The 27,369-nt window shown below is 48.7% G+C and overlaps 1 protein-coding gene across 6 annotated transcripts; it reads left to right on the top strand.

The window, feature by feature from the left end:
• Nucleotides 1–4: 4 nt before the first annotated feature.
• DRD2 (dopamine receptor D2) lies at nucleotides 5–25,377 on the top strand. Of its 6 annotated transcripts, none has more exons than XM_086861081.1 (8): nucleotides 5–688; nucleotides 16,449–16,752; nucleotides 19,421–19,530; nucleotides 20,548–20,684; nucleotides 21,128–21,318; nucleotides 22,317–22,403; nucleotides 23,190–23,379; nucleotides 23,846–25,377. In XM_086861081.1, the coding sequence occupies exons 2-8, from the start codon at nucleotides 16,480–16,482 to the stop codon at nucleotides 24,037–24,039; spliced, it is 1,182 nt and encodes a 393-aa protein (XP_086717207.1). In that variant the 5' UTR covers nucleotides 5–688; nucleotides 16,449–16,479; the 3' UTR covers nucleotides 24,040–25,377. The 6 variants fall into 6 exon arrangements, with proteins under 6 accessions (XP_086717207.1, XP_086717209.1, XP_086717205.1 ...); XM_086861079.1 differs by having other exon boundaries at nucleotides 171–688; nucleotides 23,040–23,379; nucleotides 23,846–24,049; XM_086861082.1 differs by lacking the exon at nucleotides 5–688 and adding an exon at nucleotides 720–879 and having other exon boundaries at nucleotides 23,846–24,049.
• Nucleotides 25,378–27,369: the final 1,992 nt, after the last annotated feature.

The following is a 27,369-nucleotide window of genomic DNA, read 5'->3' as shown; positions in this document are numbered from 1 at the left end:
CCCCGGCCCCGCGCTCCGCCCGGCGCTGTCCCGGTGCCGGGGCCGGTCCCGGTCCCGCATCCCCGGGGCTGGAGCCGCCCATCCCCGCCGGGGTGAGTCCGAGGGATTCGGGGGAGGAAACTTCGCCCCCTCCCCTCCTCTCCCCTCCCCGCAGCGGCAGCGGCAGCGGCGGGCGAGGCAGAGAGGGAAGCGCTGCGGGAATTGGCATCCCGCGGCCGGCCAAGGGAGCTGCGGTGGAAACAGGTTGTTGGGATCTGTCCGTGGGAGGAAGGGGCTGCTCTGCTCAGCCGCCAGCCAAGCCTGGGCGCCGGGGAATGCAGACGGAGCTGCTGGCTCGGCAGCCGGCGGTGTGCTGAAGGAGATGGACAGAGAATTGCGGCGGGGGAGCCTGGCCCCGGCACCGCCGCTTCCCCGGAGCCTCCGCCGCTTCCCGAGCTCCTCAAGTTCCAGTTCTGCCTCAGCCCGGGGTTAAGCACGGCAAGTTCCACCTGCGCCGCTCCCAGCGGGCAGGGGTCAGGCAGGTGATTTTCTTTCTTTTTGCTCCTCTGCTTGTGCGTGAATGCCGAATACCAAAAAGTCTGCCTGAAAGCCTGGGAGAGCTTGGGAAAAGCCACGGTGGAGAGTGTTTTTGGATTTATTTGGAGCAAAGTACTCGCACCTCTGCTGGAGGGATTCGTATGGCTTGAAGGTAAGAGATTCGTGTTGTGCTTTTCTTCCAGAAATAGAAATGTTGTGAATATCCCGGTGAGGGAACACAGACGGCAGCGGCTGCTGTGATCACCACTGCCTAGAGATGTAAATAAAGACAGCAGAAAAAGGAAAATATTTGTCATTACACCAAAAAGATCCATTAAGCTGTTCCCTACCGCAAGAGAAGAGGTGAGAGCGGGTTTTCAAACTGGAATTCAGGCTGTCTCATTTCTCCATCTAAACCACACACCGAAAAGCAACAAACAATTGTTATTGTATGCTAAAGAGGCATTTGGAGTTGCTAAGAGGCTCGGCTCATTTTTAGAAGTTTGATGTTTAACGTTGCTCTCACATAGACACAATGGAGAGAGAGTGACAGGGAGAAGTGGAGGAGGAGGATGTAATGTAGGTACATTCCTGGTCCCCAAGGAGCTGGAAGATTGTTCAGTCAAATTATTTGAGGGAAAACACTCTTCTTTTCTCTTACCACACTCCTTTTTTTACATCTTGTAAGGCAAAACTGGAATCCTTTCAGAATTAATGCTCAGCACCAGTGCTGGTGTAGAACAATCTTCCCCAGTGGAGAACAGGGGATGTGTCACCCTTTCCCGAAGAACCCCTGGAAGGAAACCTCTCAGAAATTCTTCTCTGAATGCTGCAAGCAGATTTTTTGTGAGGTTTACAGTCACCTTCATCTCAATTTTATTTTTTTTTCCCATTTCCCCCCCAGTTCTAAGCTCCCTCCAGCTTTTTGAAACCGGTGGAAAGTGTGGCTTTAGGGCAGGGGATCAAACACCAGGATGCTGCTGGGTCCTGCTCAGTGCCGGAGTATTTTTGGTCCAAGTTGTTGTTTCTACACAAGATAACACATCCCCACTTGGTAATTCTCACGTCTCTCTCTCTCATCCCGACTTTCCCACATGCCAGGCATGGAACTGCAGAGTTCCCAGCAAGCGGAACATGAATCACTGCTCCTCGAGTGGAGCTGCGAGTTGAAAAGAAAAACAGCTTGGGTTGTTTTATAAATAACCAGGGTTATAATACAGCTGGTCAGATAGGTTACACATGCAAAACAGCGTGGGCTGGGTTTCCTACGTGTTCAGGGTTTCGTGGAATTATTGTTCTTTACATGCACAGTTTTATTAAGGACTCACAACCCTGGTTTTTTATCTCTTTTGGAGTAATTTCTTATAGTAATCTAGAGAAAACCCAACCTCTTGGCAATATTTCTGACTCCATCAAGTAAAGACTGTTGTAGATGTTATTCCCCCCCCACCTTTGACTTCTTTTCCATGCTGCAGAAATTCTGTTACATTCAAGCTTTCCTTCCTCATTTCTGAACAGTTTTGTAAAAGAATTTTCTACTGATTTATGAACCACTGTGTAAAATCTGCTGTGCTTTCCACATTTCCACCTAACTTCCACGGGCACACACACACTGTGTGTGGAAAACAGGTTCACTGCCACACTGGAAAGGAAAATGTGCAAGTTTTAGGCTTTAGAGAGAAGCCTGTGACCCCACAAAAGCAGGGGAGCAGTCAGTGTGGGTATATTTTAGGTGACACGGGCTCCTAAGGAGCCCCTTCCCTGTGACATTCTGCTCCTGTGTCACTGTCCCCCTGCAGGAAAGGCTTGGGCAGGGTTTGGATGGGATGAGCCACAGATTCCCCTGTGCCTCCCACATCCCAAATCACCCTGAGCTGAGCGGGATCCACGCTGAGCCTGCCTGGCCGTGGCCATCCATCGGTTTGTCCCCACAGCAGGGTCAGGAGGGGCACAGAGGGACCCTGTGTGCAGGACACAGAGTGTGCTGAGAGAGCCAGCCCTGCCTGCAGCACGCTGGGCTCTGCCCATGGATGTGCCTGGAATTTCCCCCTCGCCCTGCCCCAGAGGCTGAGGGAGCTGGGAAGGGACAAACCTGCTGGGAAAAGCAGCTGGAAAACCTCACTCTGCAGCTCAGAGCAGGGAGCACCCGAGACAGAGCTGGTCCCCCTGGGTGGCACAGGCCTGGCACAGAAAGTGCCATTCCCTGGGTGTTCTTCTCCTCAAACCCATCCTGAGCTCTGAATCAGCAGCTCCCCACCCTCCCATCCTCTCCTTGGAGCTCAAGTCAAGCTGCTGGAGCCAGGGAATGTCCTGAGCTGGGAGGGACCCACGAGAACCAGCCTGTAACAATTGCCAGACACGCTTCCTCTAAAGCAACAGCCACAAAATCCCCTTCGAAAAACTCCCATCTCCACGGGTTTGTAGCTCTCAGTTATGAGCAGGATGGATTTGGCTCACGCTCCTCACAATCCTTTCAGGATAACTCGTTTTCAATTTCACCCTCTGTGCACAAATTCCTTGTGAACACGGAGGAAAATCTGGGACTCGGTTTTGGATTTCCCACATGCCCAGAGCTGATATTCCAGTGCCAGGAGGTGCAGGACAGTGAGCACGTCCACACTGAGCTGTAAAGCCTCCTGCCACAGGATGTCTGGGTGCAAAACATCCCCAGATTCCCTGGACACTGAGGAATTGCAATTCCAAGGGAAAGAAGTCCACAGATTGTTAATAAATGCACAGAAACCAGGCTGGCACAGCAAACAGTTGGGTGATGGGGGAGTGTTTGCAGAAACATCATAAACATTGCTCCATTCTCACACTCCTGCCCAGGCAAAGGCAAAATTGGATAAAAAGATCCCAGACTGGCGGAACTTTGGCCTCCCAGGGTTATTTTTTTAAGGCTACACGAGAAAATACAGTGGGATGAAGGTTAAAATGTATTAAGGCTTGGAATATAGGTTTGGGAAGCTTTCTCTGGGATCAAACTTGGCTGTCTTTTACAAATAAGAAACTTTCAGTGAGTCCAGAGGAGCAGGGAGACTGAGCAGTGAGTGCCAGCGAGATCCTCTGGGGAAGGGGGAGGCAATTGTTTAAGTCCTGTCAGATGCATCATCCCTTGTGCTGTTACAAAACCAACCTATATTCAATCTGAAGTGATTGCTAATAACTATTAACTCCTCTCCCAATTGTTCCTCTTCAATCATGTTTTCTCTCGCTGTCCTTCACCTGGGTATTTTTAGCATTGTAATTTATTTTTTTTTTTTTTTTTTTGAAGATGTGACTATGTGTTCAGTTGCTGCTTCTCTCTACATCCCTCCCAATTATCCTGGTGGGTATTTTTCTCACAACCCCCCAGAATGGGTTTATTTCTGGTTTACTCTTCCCTGTTGGTTTCCATGTGGTTATGTGGGAGGCTGCACTTTCTTTATCAAAGCAGAGAGCCATGATTAGTCCATTCAGAAAATGTAAATGCAGCCTTATGTGTTCTGGAGCGCTGGGGAGAGGGAGAGACTGCAAGGAGCAATAAAAGCTGTGATAACAGAGCACAGCCCCGAGCCCTGCAGGGCTGCCCCAGCTCGGGGATGGCCACACTTCACATTTCACAGGAGATAAATAAACCCACTGAGCTGCCTGGGGAAAGGTAATTGTGGAGTAACCTGAAGGAGAGGAACCCTCTGCAGCCTGGGCAGGGCATCCTCCTGCATCCTTTCTCTCTCATTTATCCCAGATTTCTCTGTAGGCTCGGCTGCTCCGGTGTGAGGTGTCCCAGGGTCTGCAGGCACTGATAAATACACACATAAATACAAATATTTGATCCTGCTCACTGCCCCAGGTTGCCAACTGCCAGCGCTGGGGATGGATCAGCAAAATCAACAGCAGAGAGAGTGCTCTGTGCAATCTGCAGCTCCAGGGAGAGGAATGAACCCTTCAGCAGCAGCTCAGGTTTTCCAATCAGCTCCCCTGAACGCTGCAGCTGACACTCTCCAGCAGAGAACTTCGAGCTATTACCTAAAATATGGCACCTTGCAAATGACTTGTCTAAACTCCATCCTATTTTGACATCTCAGGCAATCTGGAGCTTCAGTAAATTAAGATTCTCTGCAACAAGCACTCTCTGACCTCCAGCCCCTTTGTATCTGTTTATTTCAAGCTTTTACATATTTGTATGACAGCTGAGAAAAATGTGATTATCTCTGGGATTGCTGGAGTCTGGAATTAGATGTCCAACATTTGATCTGTTTTCTCTGAGCACCTTTTGGTTCCAGCCTTATCTCTACCCTCAGAACCCACCCCAGAGAGGGGACAGGACACCTCCAGCCTCCTGCTCTCCTTGAGAGACGTCCCCACACAGATTTGGGAGGTGAATTTTAGTCACCTCGGTTTGAAAAGCCACAATTATAAAGAACTTGCTAATTTAAAGGCCCTCAAAAATAGAAACACCCCCCCACATTCACATACATATTGTTGAACAGGAAGAATCACTCATGTCCCAGTACATGAATCATTCATCACCACCATGAGGTTATGGATGCTCTAAAAATGTGTTTGTGGGTACTAAAATGGTGATTATAATAAATACTACAGGAATATTTCAGCCCACCATGTCCAGGCATGTGTAAAGCTCCTTATTTGCACTTTGATGGCAAAACTGTAAGAATTACAGGGTTTTCTTTATTTCACTAGCGAGGGAGTCAAAAAGTCAACATCAGAATTTCCATGTGAGTGGAGTCCTGTATCTTGGTTTATTTTCATTTGTAAATCAGGCTGTGATCCATGACTGGGGCCTGTGCTGTGGAAATGGAGGCTATTAAAGCAGGGCAGTTACTATTATAAATATTACCATTATTATTATTGTTATTGTTATTGTGAAATGGCACATAAGGTTCCAGTGAGGTTCAGGTTTCTGCTGATCTTTCCTCTCTAGAAAACCAGGCTGAGAGAGGAGCCTTTTCCACAAATTTAGCACCTGGACGCAAAGCAGGATTTAGTATTTCCAGGGATAGCACGGAGGGAGCTGCTGGGGACAGAGCTGCCAGCTCAGGGGGATCCCTGGCTCTGGATTTATTTCCAGACTGAAGACAAGGGCTGAGAGTAAACTCCAGCCCGTTTGTCACACACAGCTCCCACCCACACGGATTTCCATCCATGAATAACTCCAGGGCTCCCTCCCTGCCTGCTAAAGGCTGCTGGGCATTGCTGGCCTGCCTGTTCCCGAGCCTGGATCTTTGGGAGTGGGTCAATATTATGGGAATTGTGGTGCAGGGATGGAGCCAGGGCTCCCTGGAGCTGGGGATGGACCCACAGCACAGCTGGGAGATGAAACCTCAGCAGGGACCTGCTCCAGGCACACAAAACCTGTCCCAGGCCTGGCCCCTCGTGTCCCAACAGAGGCTGCAGCCCTGGGGTTTTACAGCAAAAGCATCCGGAGGAAAAAGGATTCTGAGAATGCCAGCGAGAGCTCAGGTGGAACAAACACTTTTGGAGCAAGATCCGAGGAAACTGGGCAGATTTTCCTGTCCTTGTTGCCAAAGAAGTTGTGCACGTAGAGCAAATGCGGTGGGATGAGGCAGCACTTTTAAAATCATCTTATTTTGGTACCTCAGCTCTGGCTCTGGAGAGCTGAAAGGGCCAGGGCTGGCTGAGAACTCCTTGGCCTAAAAGGAAGTCAAGATTCTTTGGGGCTACACTTTGCAATTTAATTTTTACCATTGAATTTCTGATTCAGGAGGCCTCAGAATCACAACCATCAAAATTTAGCTTAAGAGGCATTGTTTGTAGAGACAATAAACACACTTCAGAAAAAAAGAGTGAAAAAAAAAAAGCAATTACTAAAGAGAGAGTTCAATAACTTGCACATGTCCGTCAGCTTTCAGCTTTCCTGTAAAAAATATTATTCCAAGGCATCTTTAATGTGTCAGGTGGGACAAGACAGTGATCACTAAGAGTGGGTGTGATTCCTGACACCATGGAAAATCCAAAATCACAGGAACAACAGCAAGCCCTGATTACAGAGCAAATCACATCACTGATTTCTTGGGGATATTTTCCTGGAGAGAACCACAAGCAGCGGAGCCTGAGCACGTAAAAGAGAATATTTATTTCAGGATGTCCAAGACCAGGGCCTGCAGGAGACTTTTCTTGGTCTTCTGTGCCTGTTTCACCTTCGGCAAGTTGGGCACCTGTCTTCAGATCATGATTTTAGCCTCTGCACCACGAGATTTTTATTGCTGATGAATTAAACAGCCCCGGGTTTAGTCCTGCCTGATCTGCCACAATAACTCGTAGCCAGCACCTTAATTAAAAACATTAGGGCTCCTTGTGACGCTTCATTGGAAAGAAAATCTGCTCCCTACCCAGCAGGGGGAAATATTCATGGCTTTCTGGAGCCCTGCTAATGACTTTGTGGATTAAAGGACGATGGAAATCATATGGAATTCACTGTCCCGGTCACTGGATTTAGGAATTGGGTTCATAATGGATGGAGCGTGCACTTCCCAGCAGGCTGGAAATTCTGCTGACGGTGAAAAAGCCAAATAAAATTTAGGAGAGCAGCAGCTGAGTGTGTGCAGCGATGCCAGGGCTGGGACAGAGCGAGAGAAAATTCCTCAAATCAGCCAAAAAATGGAACACTCAAGGTTCAATTTTTTTTCTCCTGGCTGGGGATTTGTCAGTGATGCCACCAACAAGTTTTGTGGAATATGGGAAGAAAATATTTGTCTTTCCAAGTTTGTTTTTGGGTTTTTTTTGGGGCAGGATCAGCCCAAAACCATGAACTGAGCAAGGGATCTTCTGTCAAGATGTTGGAGACCTGGAAAGTCCAATCTTTTGGACTTGCCTGAATTTTAATGAAGTTCAGTGAAAACAAGAGAAAACCTTAAATCACTTTGGTAACAGTTTGGCCCAGGCATGGGCAAAATAGCCATGATTTCACCTGGAAAACATCCATGATTTCACATGGAGAATAGTCATAATTTCTCCTGGAAAATATCCAGGATTTAACATTGAAAATATCCACGATTTCACCTTGAAGATAGTCATGATTTCACCTGGAAAACATCCATGATTTCACCTGGAAAATGGCCATGATTTCACATGGAAAAGAGTCATGATTTCACCTGGAAAATATCCATGATTGCACCTGAAAATATCCATGATTTCACCTTGAAGATAGCCATGATTTAACCTGGAAAATAGCTATGATTTCACATGGAAAATACACACAGTTTCACCTAGAAAATAGCCATGATTTCACCTTGAAATAGTCATTATTTCACCTGGAAAACATCCATGATTTCACCTGGAAAACAGGTGGTACTCACACGTGACGGAAGCAAAATCCTTCCACTACCAGAATTCACTAAACATGAGCGAATTTAAAATGTTGTGTGGGGCTCCCCTGCTCTTGGGAAGTTTCACTGACCAATGCCAAAGGCCAGGCAGGGTAAAACATTCCCCAAAATGCAGAGAAAACCCCACAGGGCTGAGCATCATCAGCTCAGTGCCTGGGGGCAAGAATATTTCTGAGAATGTGAGGTTTTGTGGCACAAAAAGGAGAAGAAAAAAGAGAATTTGTGGCTCTGTGGGTGGAGCCAGCTGAAGAGAGAGGGGACACGATGATGCAGGGTGCAAAGCCAGAGCGGGGAGGAATTAAATATTGCAGATATAAAAGGTAATGAAGCGTTCTGTGCATCTGGGAGCCGCTCAGGAAGGTCAGAGCAAGGAGGTCAGGCAAGCACTTGTCACGGAGAGGCCCCAGGGTGGAGCAGGAGCTGCAGGATTCTCCAGGATAACAGATGCTGATTTCCAGAGCTGCTGATCCAGCACAATTCCTGCATGGCTCGGTGCCCACGCTGGGGCAGCAGCTGGAAAAGGATGAATCCAGAACGAGAGGTGGCTTCTCCTCCTCTCCTTTTGCCTGCAAGGCTGGCAGAGGTGGCTGCTGGAGGTCAGGATTTGAATAGCTGAGCTGGTTTAGCCCAGGGATTAAATGATTAAAGATCATTAGGATTTGAAATTTGAGGAGAACTGGATTGAGGAATACTCAGAGTCTTCTCTCCTTCCCTCTGAGACTGGAGCCTGGCTCTGTTCCTTCGCCACGAGGGACAGCACAATAATTGATTAAGTGTTTTCTTGGAGTTTTAAATGCAGGGAAGTGGCACTGGGAGCAAGGGGGAGTCGGGTCAGCGCTGTGCTGATTGACACATCCTCATCAAAGCTGCTCAAAGCGACCCTGGCAAACCCCAGCCCTGGGTGGTTTGGGGCAAACTCCCACAAATCTGAGGAAAGGGGAAGAAAAGAGCTCTGGAACTCGCTGCTTTTGGCAAACATTTTTGCAAACAAGCTCAAGGGGAGGAGTGGAAAGAGCAGATGTTCATCGAGTGCTCGGTGACATAAGTGGAGGGCAAATATTTGATGGCTTCAATCTGAATTATTATTATTTACTTTTAATAAAGTGTGGCTGAAGGACTCAAGAGCTACAGTATCCCTGTGCCAGGTGCTGCATAAACATGGGAAGCCTGGCTGGAGGGGAAGCAAAAAGGGTTTATTCAGCCCAGGAATTAACACAACCTACTTCTGCAATTAAATTGTTTTACATTTCAAATGCCAAGCACCAAAATGTGAACATTAGACAGACAAAAACAAATAATGCAAAAAAAAAAATTCTTAAATATTTGCCACGTTTTATCCAGCACTTAAAGTAAACATTTTGTTCAAATTTCAGCCACTTCTGTACATAACTAAGGGGGGTGGGAAGTGAAGAGATTCAACCTTTCCAATTCCTCAGAAATAATACAATTGGCTGTGTGAGTGATTAAGGGTTATTTGCAGACATTGGTGGATGATCTCAAACACAGCACAGATTCTAAAGGAATACAGATCACCAGCATTCATGAAGCTGGGAATTTATTAGATTAGTCAGAGGCGCAGATCTCGTCAGAGAGATTTGGCATTAGGCTACAGATAAAGGAATTATGAGGAGAAAAAAAGGGCTTTTGTAGAGAACAGGATGTTGGGTCTATAGTAATGCAATATTTAATAAGAACCAATATCTTCCAGGCTGAAGAGCTTGCCTCTGACAGAGACCATCCCTATGTGAGAGCCCAGGGAAGGAATAAATCCTTCCCCTTTAGCCACTGAATAACAAGTTGTGCCCAATATTTCTGGCTGTGTCCAAAGCTGAAAGCACAGAGTCAGAAATGGTTTTTAAAAAGCCTTCTCTGCCCATCCTCTCCACCCAGCTGAGAAGGGCTCAAGTGGGCTGCATCTGGAGCAGCTCCAGCTCAAAAAACTCATCTGCCAAATGTTGCAGAGATCAAAGCTCGCCCTGCACCCACAGATTGTTAAAGAAAGGAGGAAGACGAGGCTCTGCTCCAACAGGAGCCAAACCTCTCCTGAATTCCGGGTGGGCAGGGGCAGTGCTGGGATGAGATTGTTGCTGGGGGGAATTATTTATACCCCAAACTGGTCCCAAAATGATTATTCATGACAAAAACCCCCAACCAAACAACACAAACCAATCCACTACGACCTCTCCTCGCTGAAGTTCCTGGGTTTGAATGTTTAACAGGCTGGAGTGAGAAAATGTTCAAATTGGAGGATTTCTGATAAAACTATATTTGGTTGCAAGTCTTGAATGAAGACAAGGCCTTAATCTTCAATGCTAGAGATTCCTTTAGAAATGGAATCTGCTTTTTATTAGCACAAGGACAGGACAAAGGAAGCTACAGGAGCATCCCTCCCCCTCTAGGGAAGGCTTCACCAAATTCCTCCTTTCCATGAGGACTTGCTAAGGAGCCTGGAGGGATTTTCAGAGGGCCTGAAAGGAGCAGGCAGTGAATTCCCAGAGAAATTCAGCCTCAGGACATCCTTGTGCAGAGGGTCCAGCCTGATGAGGGCAGGAGCACAGTCCTGGGGAAGGTTCTGCTCCATCACAGGGATGAAGGACAAACACTCTGGGAAAAAAAAACAACTTCTTCCTTTTCCTACCTGCAACACAAATTCAAACTCAGGCAAAAATTCCAAAGGGAAGGAGGGATGATTGAAGGAGCAACACCACAAATGGAGAACTGAGAAATCCGCCTTAAAACCAGGGCACAGCCTCGAAATTCTGGAGTCACAAGGCGCTGGGATTGTCCTGCCACCCTCCCCCAGAGCCAGGAAAACCTGCCTGCATTCCAGAGGAGCTGAGGCTCCTGAGGGTCTCTGCTGCTTGGGAGGGGGTGAATCACAGCCTGGAATTGGTGCAGGGAGCTCTGAGCAATGTGATTGTCAGGCAGGGAAGTGCTGGGAACAGAAAATATCGTGGCATCAGCAGGAACAGCTCGGGTGGGTGAGTCAGAGGCCGCGGTGGCAGCAGGAGTTGTCATCCACAGAGCCCTGCTGAACAGCAGCAAAAACTGGGATCAGCTGCTCGGGGGGCACGTGTGAGCACTTTCTAGCTAGAGCATCCAATTAGATATTATGCAAAACCAGGAGTGTTTCTGAATCAGAAGTGAGCAATAGCTGCAATTAATGCAACTTTGATATCTTGGATAGCAAAGGATCTGGGGATGGGGAGCTGGGAGAAAGGCAGAGCAGGAAGATTCTCAAGAGGTTTTTGGAAGGAGCTGATGGCAGAGCTGTAGGTTTGGTAGATATGAGGTTTGCAGTGCTGAAATTAGAATTCAGCCCCCTAAAATCCACGGCCTGGCCAGGATTTTTGTCTCTAATTCTGTGGGTGCAGAGGTGTCCAAAGCTGCTCGTGCAACCTGCCGGCTCCTGGGGACCAGAGAGGAGCGTGGAAAGCAGAGCTGTGCCTCCCCCAGCCCCTGCTCAGAGAGCTCAGGTGTAATTACTGCCAGGCCCTCTGTCACGGCTGTCACCTCCCCTGTCACCTCCCCTGTCACCTCCCCTGTCACCTCCCCTGCATCTGCACCAAGGACTCGGTGCCTGGGGGAGTCGCGTTTATTTAAAGCCACCAGGACGATGCTGGGTGATTTCTGTGCCAGCTGCTCCTGCAGGAGCCCAGGGCAGGGGATGGGGTTTTTCAGCAGCATCAGCAGTGCTCTCGGGTCAAGGCAGGATTTTCAGAATTTTCCTCATTCCTGGCCTTTTCTCCTCAGTGCCTGCAGTTCCACACCTTCCTTGCTCTCCAGGGAGCCACCACCAGGAATCCACAGCAATTCTGGGCTTGTGTGCAAGGCTAAAAACAAACAAAAATAGTGAAACTACTCCAGAAGATGCTTTTTCTCCACCCTGAGCAGGGAAACAGAGCAGCTCCTCAAACACATTTCTCCCTTCCCTTTCTCTTCCACCTCCCCTCTACTCCAAAGACATGGTGTTATTTCCTTTCAGTGGAATGTGTTTGTGGCATTCTCAGCGGAGCCCAGCAAACATCTGGAGGACAGAAAGGATGTCAGTTTGACAGCTTCCTATGGCCCATGGATTGCAAAACTCCAGAGGAGAGTGACAATGTTCAGGGAGGCGGTGTTCTGTGCAAATTCCCCTGAGACATTGATTGCAAAGCCTTTGGAGAGGACCTGTCTGAGCAGCCTCAGATGCTGATGGGAACCTCTGCGCAGCAGCAATTAGCAGGAAATATCAATCTGGCAACATCTTCAGCCAAAATCCCTCGGGGCCAGCAGGGAGAGGCTGTTCTGAGGCTGCTCTGGGACATCTTCCTCGGGGATGCTGCCACCAGCGGCTTTGGCTGCTGTTTCCCTGTTGGGTGCAAGATTTTGGGTGCAAAATCGTGTCTGGAGTCCAGAGGAAAGCTTGGGCCCTGAAAGCTCACCCTGAACTCCAGATGTCATCCGAAATGATGGGGGTTCCATGCAGAAGCAAAGGCTGGCTGAAGTTTTGGCCCCAGATCCGCAGCAGGCAGGTGCTGACACTCCTCAGCATCAGCCCCACCAGGGCTTTATCCCTGGGAGTGTTTGCAAACAGAGGAAAAACCAAAAGGAGAGTCACACCTTTGCTGTTTCTGAGAGGAAAAAGGTTTCAGATCCTGCCAGAGGGTTTGGCTGGGTTGTGAACATCCCACACTTGCCAGGGAGATCTCTTGTTTGCCACAGTGGTAATTACAAGATCCATCACGAGGAGCAGGAGAAATCCTGGCACGGCAAACAAACATTTTCCAGGTTGTTCTCTGGAAAAGAGCAAGGACTGACAGCAGAGGGCAAAGCTCTGGCCCTGCCCTCCAAACTCTGTCCTGGCTGCCTTCTCCCTGGGAATTCCAGCATTCCAGCAAATTCCCTCCTGTTGTGATACAAACAGATGGCACTCCCGATTTTTTTAAGCAGAAAAGCTGAATCTTTATTGTATAGCTTATATTTTTATAGGAATTTCAGAAGGTGTTGTGTTAAATCCAATTGGCCAATAGGTTTTTTTGCTACTTAATTCATTGGTTAGAAAATGTTTGTGTGTGTTAAGACTTTACTTAGGTGTTTACATTTTTTTTGAGGGGGGATTCTTATGGGAGAGACTTTTTGTTTTCCCAGGTGTGAATGGTTTTCCTTCTAGAACAGATTGTTGTGTTAACTGATTTTTATTTTCACGATTCTTTTACATACAAGCTTGCTGCTAGCTTAGCTAGAGCAGCAGGGTTTAAACTCTATTTTATAAGGTTGGTTTTTATTTTGGGTAAGGTATTACTTGTATGTAACACCCTGCAGCTGCTGGAAAATTGCTTCCAGCCAGGTTTTGAGGGGGATGAGAGGGGGATGAGCAGCAGGATGATGCTGCTGCACTGCTGCCATCAAACTCCAGGCTGCAACCTTGCAGCCCTGTCCTGCCCTTGACCCTGCAGCAAATCCAGATCTGGATTAGCTCAGCCACCCTGGGAATCTGTGGGGACTCTGGGTGGGAATTAGGGTGGCTTTGCTGCCCTTAATTCACAAGGGAATTTGCTGCTTTTTGGACTCTTTCTCCCTCAGACTTTCCCCTCTGTACACGAATTTTCCCAAGGCCAGAGCCAGGTGCTATTTGTGCCTTTTCCCTGTGTTTTTGATCCTTTCCCTCTCCCTTTTCCCCAGGAAAATGCATCTCTCTGGGAAAAGCCTGGAGAAAAGCCCTCCCTTTTCCAGCTGCCTCTTTAAGTGCTTCTTTCTTCTCTGCTGAGGAACTGTCAGCACTAAAATCGAAATTGCTCCTCAAAGCAGGGCTGAGAGACTCACAAAACACCTTAATGGCCACCAAAAATGCTTCCAAATGATGCCAGCTCTGGGGCTGGAGAAATGAAGGTTGTTTTTAGGATTGAAAACTCAAACTTTGCAAAGTTGGGAACCAACAGAGTTGTCTGTGTAATTGTAGGATGTGTCCTGGATACAGCCTTTAATTGGGTGATCACACAGTTTTAATTTCTAGGTTTTGGTGTTTAAGTTTCCCTGTTTCATCTAAAATATTTGGAATTTTTCTTCTGTTTCATTTTCCCAAATTAAATATTTTTTTTTTCTTTAAATAGAAACACCAAATCTTTTCGTTTGTACAACATTCAAACATTCACTTTTAACTTCCTTTTTAAAGACAAAAATGATTACTGTGAAAATAGTTCCATTTAAAGGGGGGGAAAAAAAAAGCAACTCTTGAGGAAGATAGAGAAGGAAATGAAAGGAAATTTTGATTACTTTATCCAGGGAGTTTTACACCCTCCCTAACCACCGTGGAGTAAATTCCTGATGAATGGACACAAGAAATGAGCTATAAATGGCTCCTCCAACTCCACCAGGGAGCTGGAACAGCCCTGAAAAGGCTGGAATTGCTGAGCCCATCTCCCTGTCTGTGGCCTTTCCTTCTTAAAACCAATTTTATTCCTGCAGTCAGAGCTCAGAAAAAAAACCAGCACAGGCCCAAGGGGCTGATCCTGCCCATCCCAAACCCTTCCATCCCTTTTACACCTCAAAGCCACTTCTCCATCTCCCTGCCTTTTTTTATTTTTTCTTTTTTTGGTGTCCCACCCTGCATTTTCTGCATGGTTCTGCCTCCTCGAGATAGTTTTGCATTATGAAAGGGCAACAGGAGAAGAGAAAAAACTGTTGCTGTATTTAGCATTGATTTTTTCCCCTTCACTCTGAGTCACAGAAGCTAACATTTAATTAATTTCTGACACTTTGACAGCTCCTAAGAAGACATTTGTAGAGCTATCAAGTGCTGCTGATAGCACTGTCAGACAGACACTTTTTGAATTATCAGCTATTAAGGACCCATATGCAACAAATTTCCAAGGATTATTATCCAAATTGTTCTCTGAATGAGAAAAGCACACAAAAGCTCAGTGAAACATAAAGAAACCATTGTTCCCAGGTGAATTTGATATTTGCAAATGTTTTGCTATTTTGATCACTTACAGGGTTTAATAAATCGAAGTCACTTTGTCTTTTATTAAGGAAATTAAGTGGTCCTGGTTTGGGGTGTCTGAGAGCACGGCCAGGTTTTCCAGTCACTGTGGTTTTTGTGGAGATGCAGCTTGGGAAACATGGAATATTTGATCCTGGGAAGTGCTGAGCAGGGAATGAGGCCATAGAAACATGGAATTGTTTAGGTGGGAAAAGCCCAGCCCCAGGTCCACATCCACAGGCTTTTGAGCACTTCCAGAGATGGTGACACCACCACTGCCCTGGGCAGCCTGTTCCAACACTTTCCAACCCTTTCCATGGGTTTGTTTTCCCCTAAAAAACAACATAAACCCCCCCTCGAGGCCTTTTATGCAAGGCTGAGGAGCTCCCAGTCGGGTGTTGGCATTTCCAGCCCAACCTGCACCACTCTGGAGAGGTGAGGGATGATTTATAAACTGAGGGGATTCTCAGATTGCTTCTGCTGGGTGGAAATCCCTTCTCTAGGCATGACTCAGGTGTGGTGTGGGGCTGTCCATGGTTACAGCCCTGCAGCCAGAGCAGGAGCTGAGCTTTCCTCCCCACACAGCCAGGAAAAACATCCCTGGTGGCCAAAGATCCTGCAGGCCTCACTGCAAACACAGGGTTTGCTTTTCATACCCTGAACCAGAGAGAGACCCCAAAACAGCAGCACCCAGAGCTCCCCTCCACGCTCCACATCCTCCTCTAGCTTTGGCTGTTCACCTCCCTCAGCACAGAGGAGATTTTTTTCTCTGAATTTCAAGCTGATGACACACAAACCTCTGTCCCAGCAGCCAAATTCCTTTAGGATGTTGTGACAGCACAGAGAGACAGAAAAAGTCCAAAAGGCACTCACAGTGGGTAAAACAAACACCAAAGCTTCCATAGGTTTGAGGGAACTCCACAGAAATCCCATCATTTTTCATATTTTACCTCTTCAGGAGCGCACAGCATGTGGCCATCGGCCAGGGAATGGTGGGGGTGTCACGATTTTCCAAGGAAAACCAGGAAAAGCATGTTCCCAGTGGCAGGAGCTGCTGAGGGCTGGGGTGACAGCAGTGCTGTCCCCACCGTGTCCCCCTTCACTGTCACCTCGCTGGGGCAATGGCAGAGGCAGCACAGCCCAGCCCTGACTGCAAAGCTGCTGCTGTCAAGTTCCATCATTGTCACTGTTCAGGTCTTGGGCTTTAAAATTTATTTATTCTGCTGCTGGAGGAAAAGAAAATAAAAATAAAGGAAAGACAAAAGGAAAAAAAAGAAAAGGAATAGAGCCCAAAGCCCTGTGAAGCACATGGCAAATAAACAAAGTGGGTGATGGCCCTTGTGCCCTGAGCTGTGCACACCTAACAGGGAGCTGGGAAAGTCAGGGGACAGAACATCCCAGGCCTGACCCCACCTGTAACACAGACTAACTACACAGGAATCTGGGGGTGAGCTGGAAATAAAAACCAACTCCTGGAACCCCCACCTGGCTCAGTTCTGCATCCCATTCCCAGCCAAACATTTCACCTAGGGCAGGGAGAACAGGGCTCCAGGCAGCAGAAACCTGACTTCATTTTCCATTTTTATTTCCCACGGGCCTCTCCAACACCCCCGAGCCAGGGTGGAGCTGGCAGCTGGCACTCAGACCCCCATGGATCCCCTCAACCTCTCGTGGTACGACGGGGACAGGAACTGGAGCAGGGCCCTGAACGCGTCGGACGCGGCGCAGAAGCCGCACTATAACTACTACGCCGTGCTGCTCGCCATCCTCATCTTCATCATCGTCTTTGGCAACGTCCTGGTGTGCATGGCAGTGTCCAGGGAGAGAGCCCTGCAGACCACCACCAACTACCTGATCGTCAGCCTGGCCGTGGCTGACCTGCTGGTGGCCACGCTCTGCATGCCCTGGGTGGTTTACCTGGAGGTAAGGGCTCACAGCTCCCCTGGAAATCAGCTCCTCAATTCCCCCTGAAGTGTTTCTCATGCCCTAAATGCAGGGGGTTTTGTCTTCCCTGAAATGCAGGTTTTTTTCATTCCTGAAATTGCTTTATTTTTTTTTCCCCCTTCCTGAAATTGTAGCTTTTTCATTCCCGAAATTGCCATTTTTTTCCAGGAGATGGATGTGAGAGCAGGTAGCTTGAAACCCCACTGCTGCTCAGAGGACTAAATGGCAGCCCAATTGCACCAGAAATTCGAGGTCAAGAGGGAAAGGACCCCAATTTTGTGTTCAAAACTCCACCATGGGTATCACACTGAAACCACATCCAATTTGTGGAGCGGAAGGGACCCACAAGGATCATTAAATCCAGCAATCAAAGGAAAAAAGATAGCAATCAAGGCTTTGTTTCTGAAGCAGGATGTGGAATCCACAGCTTTTATGTCACAATATAGGGGAGAAAGTCATTTTTCACACCTCAGCCTTGAGCACAAAACCATCCTGAATTTCCAGTTCATTTCCAGGCCCTGATTTAGGGAGGGAATGACAACAGAGAGGGGAGAGCAGGGGAAGGAGCCATCGTCAGTGAGCCCATTAAATCCTGATGCCAAGCAAAACAAATGCACTGACGTGACACAACGCTAATTATCACTCGAGTTAATGATTGTTTTCATGGCGCTGGAGAAGGTTCAGCCCCACGCCTTTGCTGAGGCTCATTAACACGGTCACAGGCTGGGGGGAGAGCAGTGCCTCTCCTCTGTCCTTCTCCTCTTCTCTTCTCTTCTCTTCTCTTCTCTTCTCTTCTCTTCTCTTCTCTTCTCTTCTCTTCTCTTCTCTTCTCTTCTCTTCTCTTCTCTTCTCTTCTCTTCTCTTCTCTTCTCTTCTCTTCTCTTCTCTTCTCTTCTCTTCTCTTCTCTTCTCTTCTCTTCTCTTCTCTTCTCTTCTCTTCTCTTCTCTTCTCTTCTCTTCTCTTCTCTTCTCTTCTCTTCTCTTCTCATCACCCATTTCAGGCAGAGGCTGATGCTTGGAGAAGCTCCTGCTCCCTCAGGTCCAGCCAGAAGAATCCCTCAGACCCTTTTTAATGTTGAGGCAGAAGAATAAACCACAAATGATGCAAAATTCTCTCCCTTTTCTGGGCTCACGCTCAGGGGTTGGTGAGGAGCCACAACTGCCTTGATCTGTCTGCTGGGATGATTTTCTCCAGGTTTTGTGCCACATGCTTGGCCTAAAACTCAAAATCAAAATGAAGCACTTAAAAAAACACCCCCAGCCTTGGTGCAAACAGATCTTTTACCCCCAGTTTTGGAGATTTCTCCAACATAAATGAAAGCACCAAGAGAAAGAACTGCTGCGGTTCCTGGTTTCTCCCAAAGCATGCCCTCAGGAAATTAGTTTTACTGAGGTTTGGATCTGGCTGGAAACCTTTGCCTTTGGGCAAATTTTCCTCAAAGTTCCTGATGTAACTGTCTCTTAAGTGCTTTTTTAATCACTGAGTATTCATCTGTCACTCAGGCTTCAATGCAGTCATTCTTCCTTCTTTATGCTGCCTATGGTTATGTATATCAGAGCAGAAATAACTGAAGAATAGATATCTTATTCATTCTATTTTCAAATGCAGTAGGACTCTATTTTTGTTAGAGGGAAATATACTCTTTTTTTCATCACATGTCAAACACAGCAGTCCGAATAATTGCGATTAAACTTAATTGGCAAAGTTCAGCTTCAACAGCAAGAGAAGTGAGGAGAAAAAAGGCTACTGGTGCCTGGAAGTGTTATCATTAGTTCTTTGTCTTTAGCACATCGTGTGGAGTGTTAAAGGCTTTTCACTCTGAATTAAACTCGTTTTGTTCACCAAAAAAAAAAAAAAAGATAAGGGTGAGGAATGCCTATCCCAATTTTTTAAACTGAGGAATAGAGAGAAGCTCCTGCTTGTCTGCTGCTGACCTTTGCTGGGTGCAATTAGAAAAATTGTCTGGGAAAAAAAAAGCTGTAAGTACAATTTGAGGTGTTTGAGAATTAAAATTAATCTATTTCCTTCCTCATTCTGCCTTGTAATGCTCCAGAGAGCTGTTTAAACTCCTTTACTTTCCCCTCTGGGTTGGAGGAGCCCTGTGCTCCCTGATGTCATGGGATGTGAGCCTGAGGAATTGCTCAGCACCCCAGGGGATTGCTCAGCACCCCAAGGAATCACTCAGCACCCCAGGGAATCACTCAGCACCCCAAGGAATCGCTCAGCACCCCAGGGAATCACTCAGCACCCCAAGGAATCACTCAGCACCCCAGGGAATCACTCAGCACCCCAAGGAATCACTCAGCACCCCAGGGAATCACTCAGCACCCCAAGGAATCACTCAGCACCCCAAGGAATCACTCAGCACCCCAAGGAATCACTCAGCACCCCAAGGAATCACTCAGCACCCCAGGGAATCACTCAGCACCCCAAGGAATCACTCAGCACCCCAGGGAATCACTCAGCACCCCAAGGAATCGCTCAGCACCCCAGGGAATTGCTCAGCACCCCAGGGGATTGCTCAGCACCCCAAGGAATCGCTCAGCACCCCAGGGAACTGCTCAGCACCCCAGGGGATTGCTCAGCACCCCAAGGAATCACTCAGCACCCCAGGGAATTGCTCAGCACCCCGTTCTCTCTCTGCAGGTGGTTGGGGAGTGGCGGTTCAGTCGCATCCACTGCGATATCTTTGTCACCCTGGACGTCATGATGTGCACTGCCAGCATCCTCAACCTCTGTGCCATCAGCATCGACAGGTGAGGGCTCGGGGCCAAGCCCAGGTCTGCTCACATTTCCCTGGGACTCACAGGCTTGAAAACTGTGGGAGCTCTTTGAAGAGCAGCTTAAAGGACCTGGATGAGCTGTGAGCAGGGAATTCTGTCAGGAGGCACAGAAACACCGCTGGGAATGCAGATGGAATGGTCTCTGTGTTCCCATGAGCCTGCTCCTGCTGTTTGTGTTCTGGGATGGTGCAGCAGGCAGCACTGGGAAGGGCTGGAAGGAGAAGGCCATGCTGAGCCCAGCCTCACCCCTCCTGCTGTGCCTGCAGCCACCTCGGGGCTTGTGAAAAACGAGGTTCACGGTTTTTTATGTAAGATTTTAAAAGTTTAATGGAAAGATAATCAGGAGACAGAAATTTACTAACAAAGGCTTGTCCCTTAAAAACACAAATCTATTACATATTCATAAATGCTTATGCATGATTCAAACATTCCTCTTAAGTTTTAGATGTTCCTTTGTTTAACTTCAACTCCCCCCTCCCCAATAGATCAATCTTGGCTCTGTTCAGTCTCACACTCCCTAATAACAGAGGTTAAATAAATCCCTCCCTTGGAGCTCTGGTCACTGCTGTCTTCATCTGGATAATTTAGGAATGCAGGGGGTGTTTCTGACTATCTTTTCAGTCTTTGGGTTATATGAACAAAAGCAGTCTTTATTTTAACACCATGCTACAGCTTAAAATATATGTGTATATATGTATTACACCACTATTTCTAAGTTATATCAATAACATAAATAAAAGTAACTATATTAATACAGCAAAGCTTTCTAGCATTATACATCCAACATACATTTTAGTACTAAAGAAACATAAAATATAAAAAAATAATTAAATAGTCAATAATATGATATTGTATTTATACGATAAATAGATATTGTTATGCAATATATAGATTATAGAGATATATCTATCTATCAGAGGGCACATGGAATGTGCCGAGCTGGGAGCTGTGGTGGCCCTGGGGGTGACAGCAGGCTGTGTGTCCCCACAGGTACACGGCTGTGGCCATGCCCATGCTCTACAACACCCGCTACAGCTCCAAGCGCAGGGTCACCGTCATGATCGCCGTGGTCTGGGTGCTCTCCTTTGCCATCTCCTGCCCGCTCCTCTTCGGCCTCAACAACACAGGTGAGGGCTCTGCCACCCGCAGCTGGCTCCTGAGGTGTGTTTGAACTCTTGTCTCCCTATTTGCACCGTGATTCTGGGTGTTTCGCCTCCAGCTGCTCCAGAGCAGGGTTTCAGACTCACCAGAACTGAGGTGATGGAGAAGTTCACGCAGCACCAATCTGTGTTACCTTAACATTTGTCCACTACAAATTCCAAATCCTTCTTCTATTAAAACATACAAAAGGGAAAGCCGGGGGACAAAACCTTCCCTGAGGCAGGAGAGAAAAGGACTGGCAGTTCAGGCAGCAGTTTCCTGGGAACACTGGGGTTGGTACAGAGGGGATCAACAATCCTCAGCCTCGAGGCAAGGAGTAGCCAGGATTTTGGGGTGATGCTACAGCTCGAGGGGACCGTGCGGGGACAGGGCGTGGGGGACAACAATCCTGAAAGGTTTTCTCTTCCAGATGAGAAGGAGTGCATCATTGGCAACCCTGCCTTCGTGGTGTACTCCTCCATCGTGTCCTTCTACGTGCCCTTCATCGTCACGCTGCTGGTGTACGTGCAGATCTACATCGTGCTGCGGCGGCGCAGGAAGCGTGTCAGCACCAAGCGCAGCAGCCACGTGCTGGACTCGGACACGCAGGCACCCCTGAAGGTACCCAGCGCTCTCCATCCTCCCCCTGCCCTGCTCCTCCTGCCCCAGAGCACCCACAGCTGGGTGCTGGGGTCTCTTTGGGGTCCTGGGTTGCCAGCTCACTGGCTGGTGCTCCTCAGGCCTCCCTGGATCTCAGGGGCTGTTCCGGCAGCAGATGTGCAGCAGGAGCTGCTGTGTGAACCCAGAGCACTGCCCTGGGCTGGGCTGGGCCACCCAGAGGCTGTGGCACAGTCTGAGTCAGTCCTGCAGAACCACAGAACCAAGGAACGGTTTGGGGCAGAAGGGACATTAAAGCCCCTGAGCAGGGACAGCTTCCACCATCCCACCTGGCTCCGAGCCCCATCCAACCTGACCTTGGACGCTTCCAGGGATGGAGCAGCCACAGCTGCTCTGGGTGACCGGTGCCAGGGCCTCCCCACCCTCAGAGGGAAGAATTTCTCTCCAATATCTGATCTAAACCCACCCTCCTTCAGCTTAAAGCCATTCCCACCACTGCAAGCCCCTCTCCAGCTCTCCTGCAACCCCCCTGCAGGTGCTGTAAGGCGTCCCCAAAGCTCAGTGGCAATGCCAGTGGTGCACAGCTCCTCCCTGGGAAGGACAGCTCTGCAGGGATCAGCCTCTCCTGCTTGTGAGGGAGCCCAGCTGGGCGGGCTGGGTGTGAAACCACTGGTCTAAACACGGCTCTGGCTCACGCAGCACAGCCAGGGGGATGTGCAGTCTCCAGCTCCAAACTGCCTGCAAAGGGGGCAGCGAGACAGGGACACACAGACAGCAGCAGAGCTTCGTGGCCTCCTTCCTCTGGTGGACAGCACAGGGGGAGCCCCCACCACTGCTCCTCCACATCAGTTTTCCATCCAGTTTTCCATCCTGCTCGGCACCTCAGCCGCGCTGACCAATTCCTGATTAATTCCTTTGTATTCCCACGTGCCTCCCTTACCAGCTTCCCTTCCCAACCCCTCTCTGCCTGTGTAACCTCTGAGCTGGTGCTTGCCCCTTAGGACAAATGCACTCATCCAGAAGACGTCAAGCTCTGCACAGTTATTGTGAAGTCCAATGGGAGCTTCCAAGTTAATAAGCGCAAAGTGGTGAGTGTTAAAGAGAAGTGGGAGCTTTCCAGAGCCTTCAGCCTTCCCCTTCTCCCTCAGGACACGAGGTTAATTTATGTAGGGTGGGAGAAAAATAAACCCAAGAGCAAAGGTTACCATTCAATCTCAAAATTTAAATAGTCTTCCCATTCCTTGGAGTGAAGCAGGGGGTTTAAGCTCACAGAGCTCAAAAAAAGCCAGATTAAGCTCACCTAAAGATCAGCTCTAAAAGCCACGGCATTTGAACGTTTTTGTTAAACATCTTTGATTTCCTCCTCCTCTCTGTTATTTAAATCTCGGACTGCATTGGCTTTGTTGGGTTTTGGTTGTTGATCCATTTTTATTTATTCACCTTCTGAAAACCTGAATAAAGTCTGTGGAGAGTGGAGACAGCGTCTCCCCCATTTCTGAGCCTCTTTGTGCCAAAAAGGAGAATCCTCCAGTGCAGCTCTGTCAATCCCATCTGCCCAAAACACCCAAAAGCACCACAGCCCTTTCTCCAGGCAGCACGCAGGGAGGGAGAAGAGGGATTGACTGTTCTCCAACATCATCCAGCTTCACTCTGTAAGGAATGTTCGTTGCTCCTCTCTGTGTATTTACCTGTCATTATGTTGTGGACATTTGATTCTTGTCCAGGAGGCAGAGAGTCACATAGAAGAGATGGAAATGGAGATGGTGTCCAGTACCAGTCCCCCTGAGAAAACGGCCCTCAAACCCACAGCACCAAGTAACCACCAGTTGATTGTGCCAGTTGCTTCTAATCGGGGCAACAACTCTACCCTGCAGGCACCCCTGAGCAGCCCCGGGAAGGTGGAGAAGAATGGCCATGCCAAAGAATCCCACCACACAGCCAGGGTCTTCGAGATCCACTCCCTGCCCAACGGCAAGACGAGGAACTTGCTCAAGGCCGTGATCAGGAGGAAAATGTCCCAGCAGAAGGAGAAGAAAGCCACCCAGATGCTGGCCATCGTGCTCGGTGAGAGCGTGCCCTGGCTGCCCCGGGGGCCCTGCAGAAATCCCAGTCCCTGAGTTCAGTGCAGGCTGGTGTTCCAAGGCCCCTCAGGATCCATTTCCCTTCACACATGAGAGGACAGGCGGTGGGAGGGGTCCCTCCATCCCCAGCCACCCACAGCTGGCAGGGCTGCACCAAAGGTGCCCAAAGCTGCCCCTCGTGGGAACCTGAGCTCCCAAAACGGGGAAAGAGCTCCTGGGCTTTCTGGAACAAAAGGGAGCAGAGTGAGCAGAGCTGGCACCTCTGCAGGGCAGAGTTTCTGCAGTGTCTGGGCCCAGGCAGAGCAGGACACTGAGCACACAAACACAAAGCTCATTCCTCTGGAAGATATATTCCCCTTCTACCAAAGAGAACCTCACTGCTCTCCCAGCCTGAGAATCCACCCAGCTTTCAGCAATCAAAATCCTCCTCTCTCCTTTTTCCCCCCCAGGTGTTTTCATCATCTGCTGGCTCCCCTTCTTCATCACTCACATCCTGAACATGCACTGCGACTGCAACATCCCGCCAGCCATGTACAGTGCCTTCACGTGGCTGGGCTATGTCAACAGCGCTGTCAACCCGATTATCTACACCACCTTCAACATCGAGTTTCGCAAGGCTTTCATGAAGATCCTCCACTGCTAAAAGTCACAAACAGCACCCGCATTTTTTCTAGGAACGGAGGGGGAAGAGGAAGCGATGCCATCCATGCACAGCGGGGCAGCCGGGGAGGGGGCTGGAGCTCTTGGGTTGGGCACCACCCAGTGCCCAAGCGCCTCGTGGGGATGGAACGAGGTGGGAGGGTCTCTCACCCTGCTGGGTGACCTCTGGACCAGTCCCAAGGGCGCTTTTCAGAGCCGCCCTCACACCGTGTTGGAAGTGGAAGTGCGAGAATCGAGGCGCTCTCGCTGGGTTCTCGCCCGTGGCCACCCGGCCTGGAGCGCGCTGGACACTGAGTGGCCACGGGGCCACCAGGAGGTAGCGCTGGGTCACGGGCACAACTCTCACCAAAGACAAGGCCACCCTTCCTGGGCAGCAGGAGCCAGACAGGGCCCGTGGAAGCTCTGTGCAATAGCTTTGCCTTCGTCTCGCGCTGACTCACCCGGGGGTTCACTGCTGGAGCCTTCACAGATGAAATAAAAACCAACCCCAAAACTTTCAGAGGTCCCCAGGCGGGTTGGGAAGGTTCTGCCACCCTCAGACCCTGCAGCAGTGTGAGCCTACAAGCTGTGGGTGGAAGGGAGAAGGGGGCATCAGTCTCACGCCAAACCATCGGTGTAAATAGGAATAAATAGGATGGATTTTGGAGCCCAAGCCAAAAAAAATAGGAAAGGAAAAAAAAAAAAAAAGAGATGGAGAGAGAAACTCAAGGAGTGGAACCTTGTTTTGCATGGTGTACATCCAACAGGACCCCCTCATCTCCCATCAGCAATTTCTGCCCACCAGCATCTCATCTCCAGGCTCTGCCCAGGGTGAGGCCAGGGGAGGGGTGGCAGCGTGGTGAATGTACAGACACGAGGACACTGTGCCAGGGGAGGCACCCTGAGCACGCCAGCCAGGCCAGGGCTGGCTCTTCTCACCTAAATCAGGGGCCCCAAGGAGAGCCTCGGGTCTGATTTGCCTCTGACTCTCCCCAGAGAGTGCAGAATAACATTGTGCCTAACTTAAATCAACAGTCAAGGAGATAAAACTGTGCATTTTGGAAAAAGCCAGAATAAAATCCCAAGAAAGCCCCTACCTGGACCAGCTCCTGTGTCCAAGCTGGACTCTGGAAAGGTCTGGATGTTTCCAGCAGCCCTTACTCTCTGCTATTTTCCCTTGGATTCTAGGAATTGAAACCCCACAAGAGCATCGTTTCACCACGCTGAATCTGGCACTGCCAAACCCACGCTGTACTTGCTACTTGTACTCACTTCACATGATGTTTTGCAATATCTCTGTAAATAAAACACAGCAAGGTGAATAAAACAACGTGGAAATAGGTCTGGCTAGAAATTCCTGCAGGCTGTGGAGCAGCAGAGGGTTGCAATAGCCATAAGCAGGGGCAGACTCCCAGGGTTTCTAAAGGAGTAAAAACACAGTTGGGAGAGCAATAGAATCCCTTTTTTCTCTATGCAGTTTGTGGAATATTCACTCAGTTTCTGCTTCAGATGAGGTGAAGATCTGCCAAGGTTTCCTTGAACTCCCTGATTTCCTGTAGCAGAGCTCTTTCCCGTGCTGGTAGGATTCCAGCTCTGATTCAGGAAGAGATTACGCCAAGCAGCTCTAACACATAATCTCAGCTGTTTGCTAAAATTGAAGCAGCAGTCCCACCTTAATCCACAGGTTTCTGTTCTAAAGCTGGCACTCCTGGAATGGGCTGGAATCCAGGGGTTTTGATATTCAGCCCACAGCCTTGTGTAACAAGGCTCTTCATAGCTGAAAACTGCAGAATTGGGAATGCCAGCTCCAGAGATCTCAGGCACACACGAGCTCTTCTTTCTTCCCCACAGTTTTAACCAAACAAATTCACTCAGTGGTGGGAATCAGCTCAGACTCCCATCCCAATATTCACAGAATGATGCAAGGGCAGGAGGGTTTTGGGCAGAAAAATAGCAGCAAATGTCTGGTCCATTTTTGAATGTATTTATAAACAGAAAGGTCCGTTTGACTTGGGGAATTTCCAGGTGGGGAGCTGAACAAAAAAAAGCAAATATTACATATATAGACAAAAAGCTTTAAAGTTTGCCATAGGTGATGCTTGCCCTATACTGGTGTGAACCCTCAGGGTAAGTGGAATAATATCCCTCAGGATAATGTGGATAATATCTTAACTTTGTGCCATAATTTTACTTTGTGTCCAGTGACAACCCAAGGAAAATCCTCATCTCCAATGCTGTGTACCTTGCTCCCAAATTTTTTTTTGAATCCAGAAGCCGAACCTCATAGCTCAACCTGAACCACTTCCTGAAAAACTCTTCCAAAATGGCATGGAGGAAACAAAGCTGCTGGAAAAGGCCTCTGTCCTTCACGTGGACCAAAAATCCCCAGGTGTGATTCCCAGAGCTCCAATATCCGTGAGGAATTACCTGCAGCCCATCGTTCATCCCCAGGACATTTTAAGCTGCTCCTTCCCATCACTCCAGGCTAAATTGTGGGAATGTGAATATCCCCAGTGCCATGGGAAGGTGGCAGTGCCAGGTCTGGCCATCTCTGCCCAGGTTTTCCTTCCCCATCAAACTCCTGCACTTCCAGACAACAAATGAAGCACTTTGAATCCCGGAGCTGAGCCTTCCCCTTCCGGAGACAGCACCAAAACTCATCCTCACCTCTGGCTCCCCAAGGAATCGAGCAATGCCACGGGCAGGGCCGGTGTGTGCTGGCACAAGGAGAGGTGGTGGGGTGGGTCCTGTTGGCAGGAACCCCTCAGGATCCCCTGAGAGCCCCCCAAGATTCGGCTGCATCCCACAGGAGCCGCCTCTCGCCGCAGGTCTGAGCCTGGCAAACCCAGACCTCACTGTTCCTTCCGCTCTGGAAAACAAAAACCTCTGCTTCCCCAAAGACTTCTGCTGGCAGGACGTGCTGGGAAGGGTTTTAAAACTGAGCTGGGTTTTAAAAACACCTTAACGAGAAGATTTCATTTCTTTGTTCCTCGAGAACTTCAGGGCCTTGCTCTAGCCCCTCTTTTGTGACTCATTATTTATAATCGAAGCTTTAGTTCTGCTTATTGAGTCTTCCTGTTCCTGCTTTCCCTCCCTGTGATTCCCAGCTTGCTGAAGCCCTGGGTGGGGCTCTCTGCACCCCCAAAAAGGTTTGAATTAAAAGCCAGTGAATTCTGCCTGCTCTGTATTTGCTGCTTGCCTGCTTGCTCCCACTCCACAGAACTGTTTATCTTCCTGGCTGAAGAGTAAAATTAACTCCAGTAGGTCTAACCAGCTTATCCAATCCTGCTGAAATAAAAAAAAATAATTAAAAAAAAAACCTAAAAAAAAAGGG

Source organism: Cyanistes caeruleus, chromosome 23, assembly GCF_971803275.1.
Source record: "Cyanistes caeruleus chromosome 23, bCyaCae1.hap1.1, whole genome shotgun sequence".
Taxonomy (NCBI): Eukaryota; Metazoa; Chordata; class Aves; order Passeriformes; family Paridae; genus Cyanistes; species Cyanistes caeruleus.
This window is presented reverse-complemented; position numbering and strand designations above follow the sequence as displayed.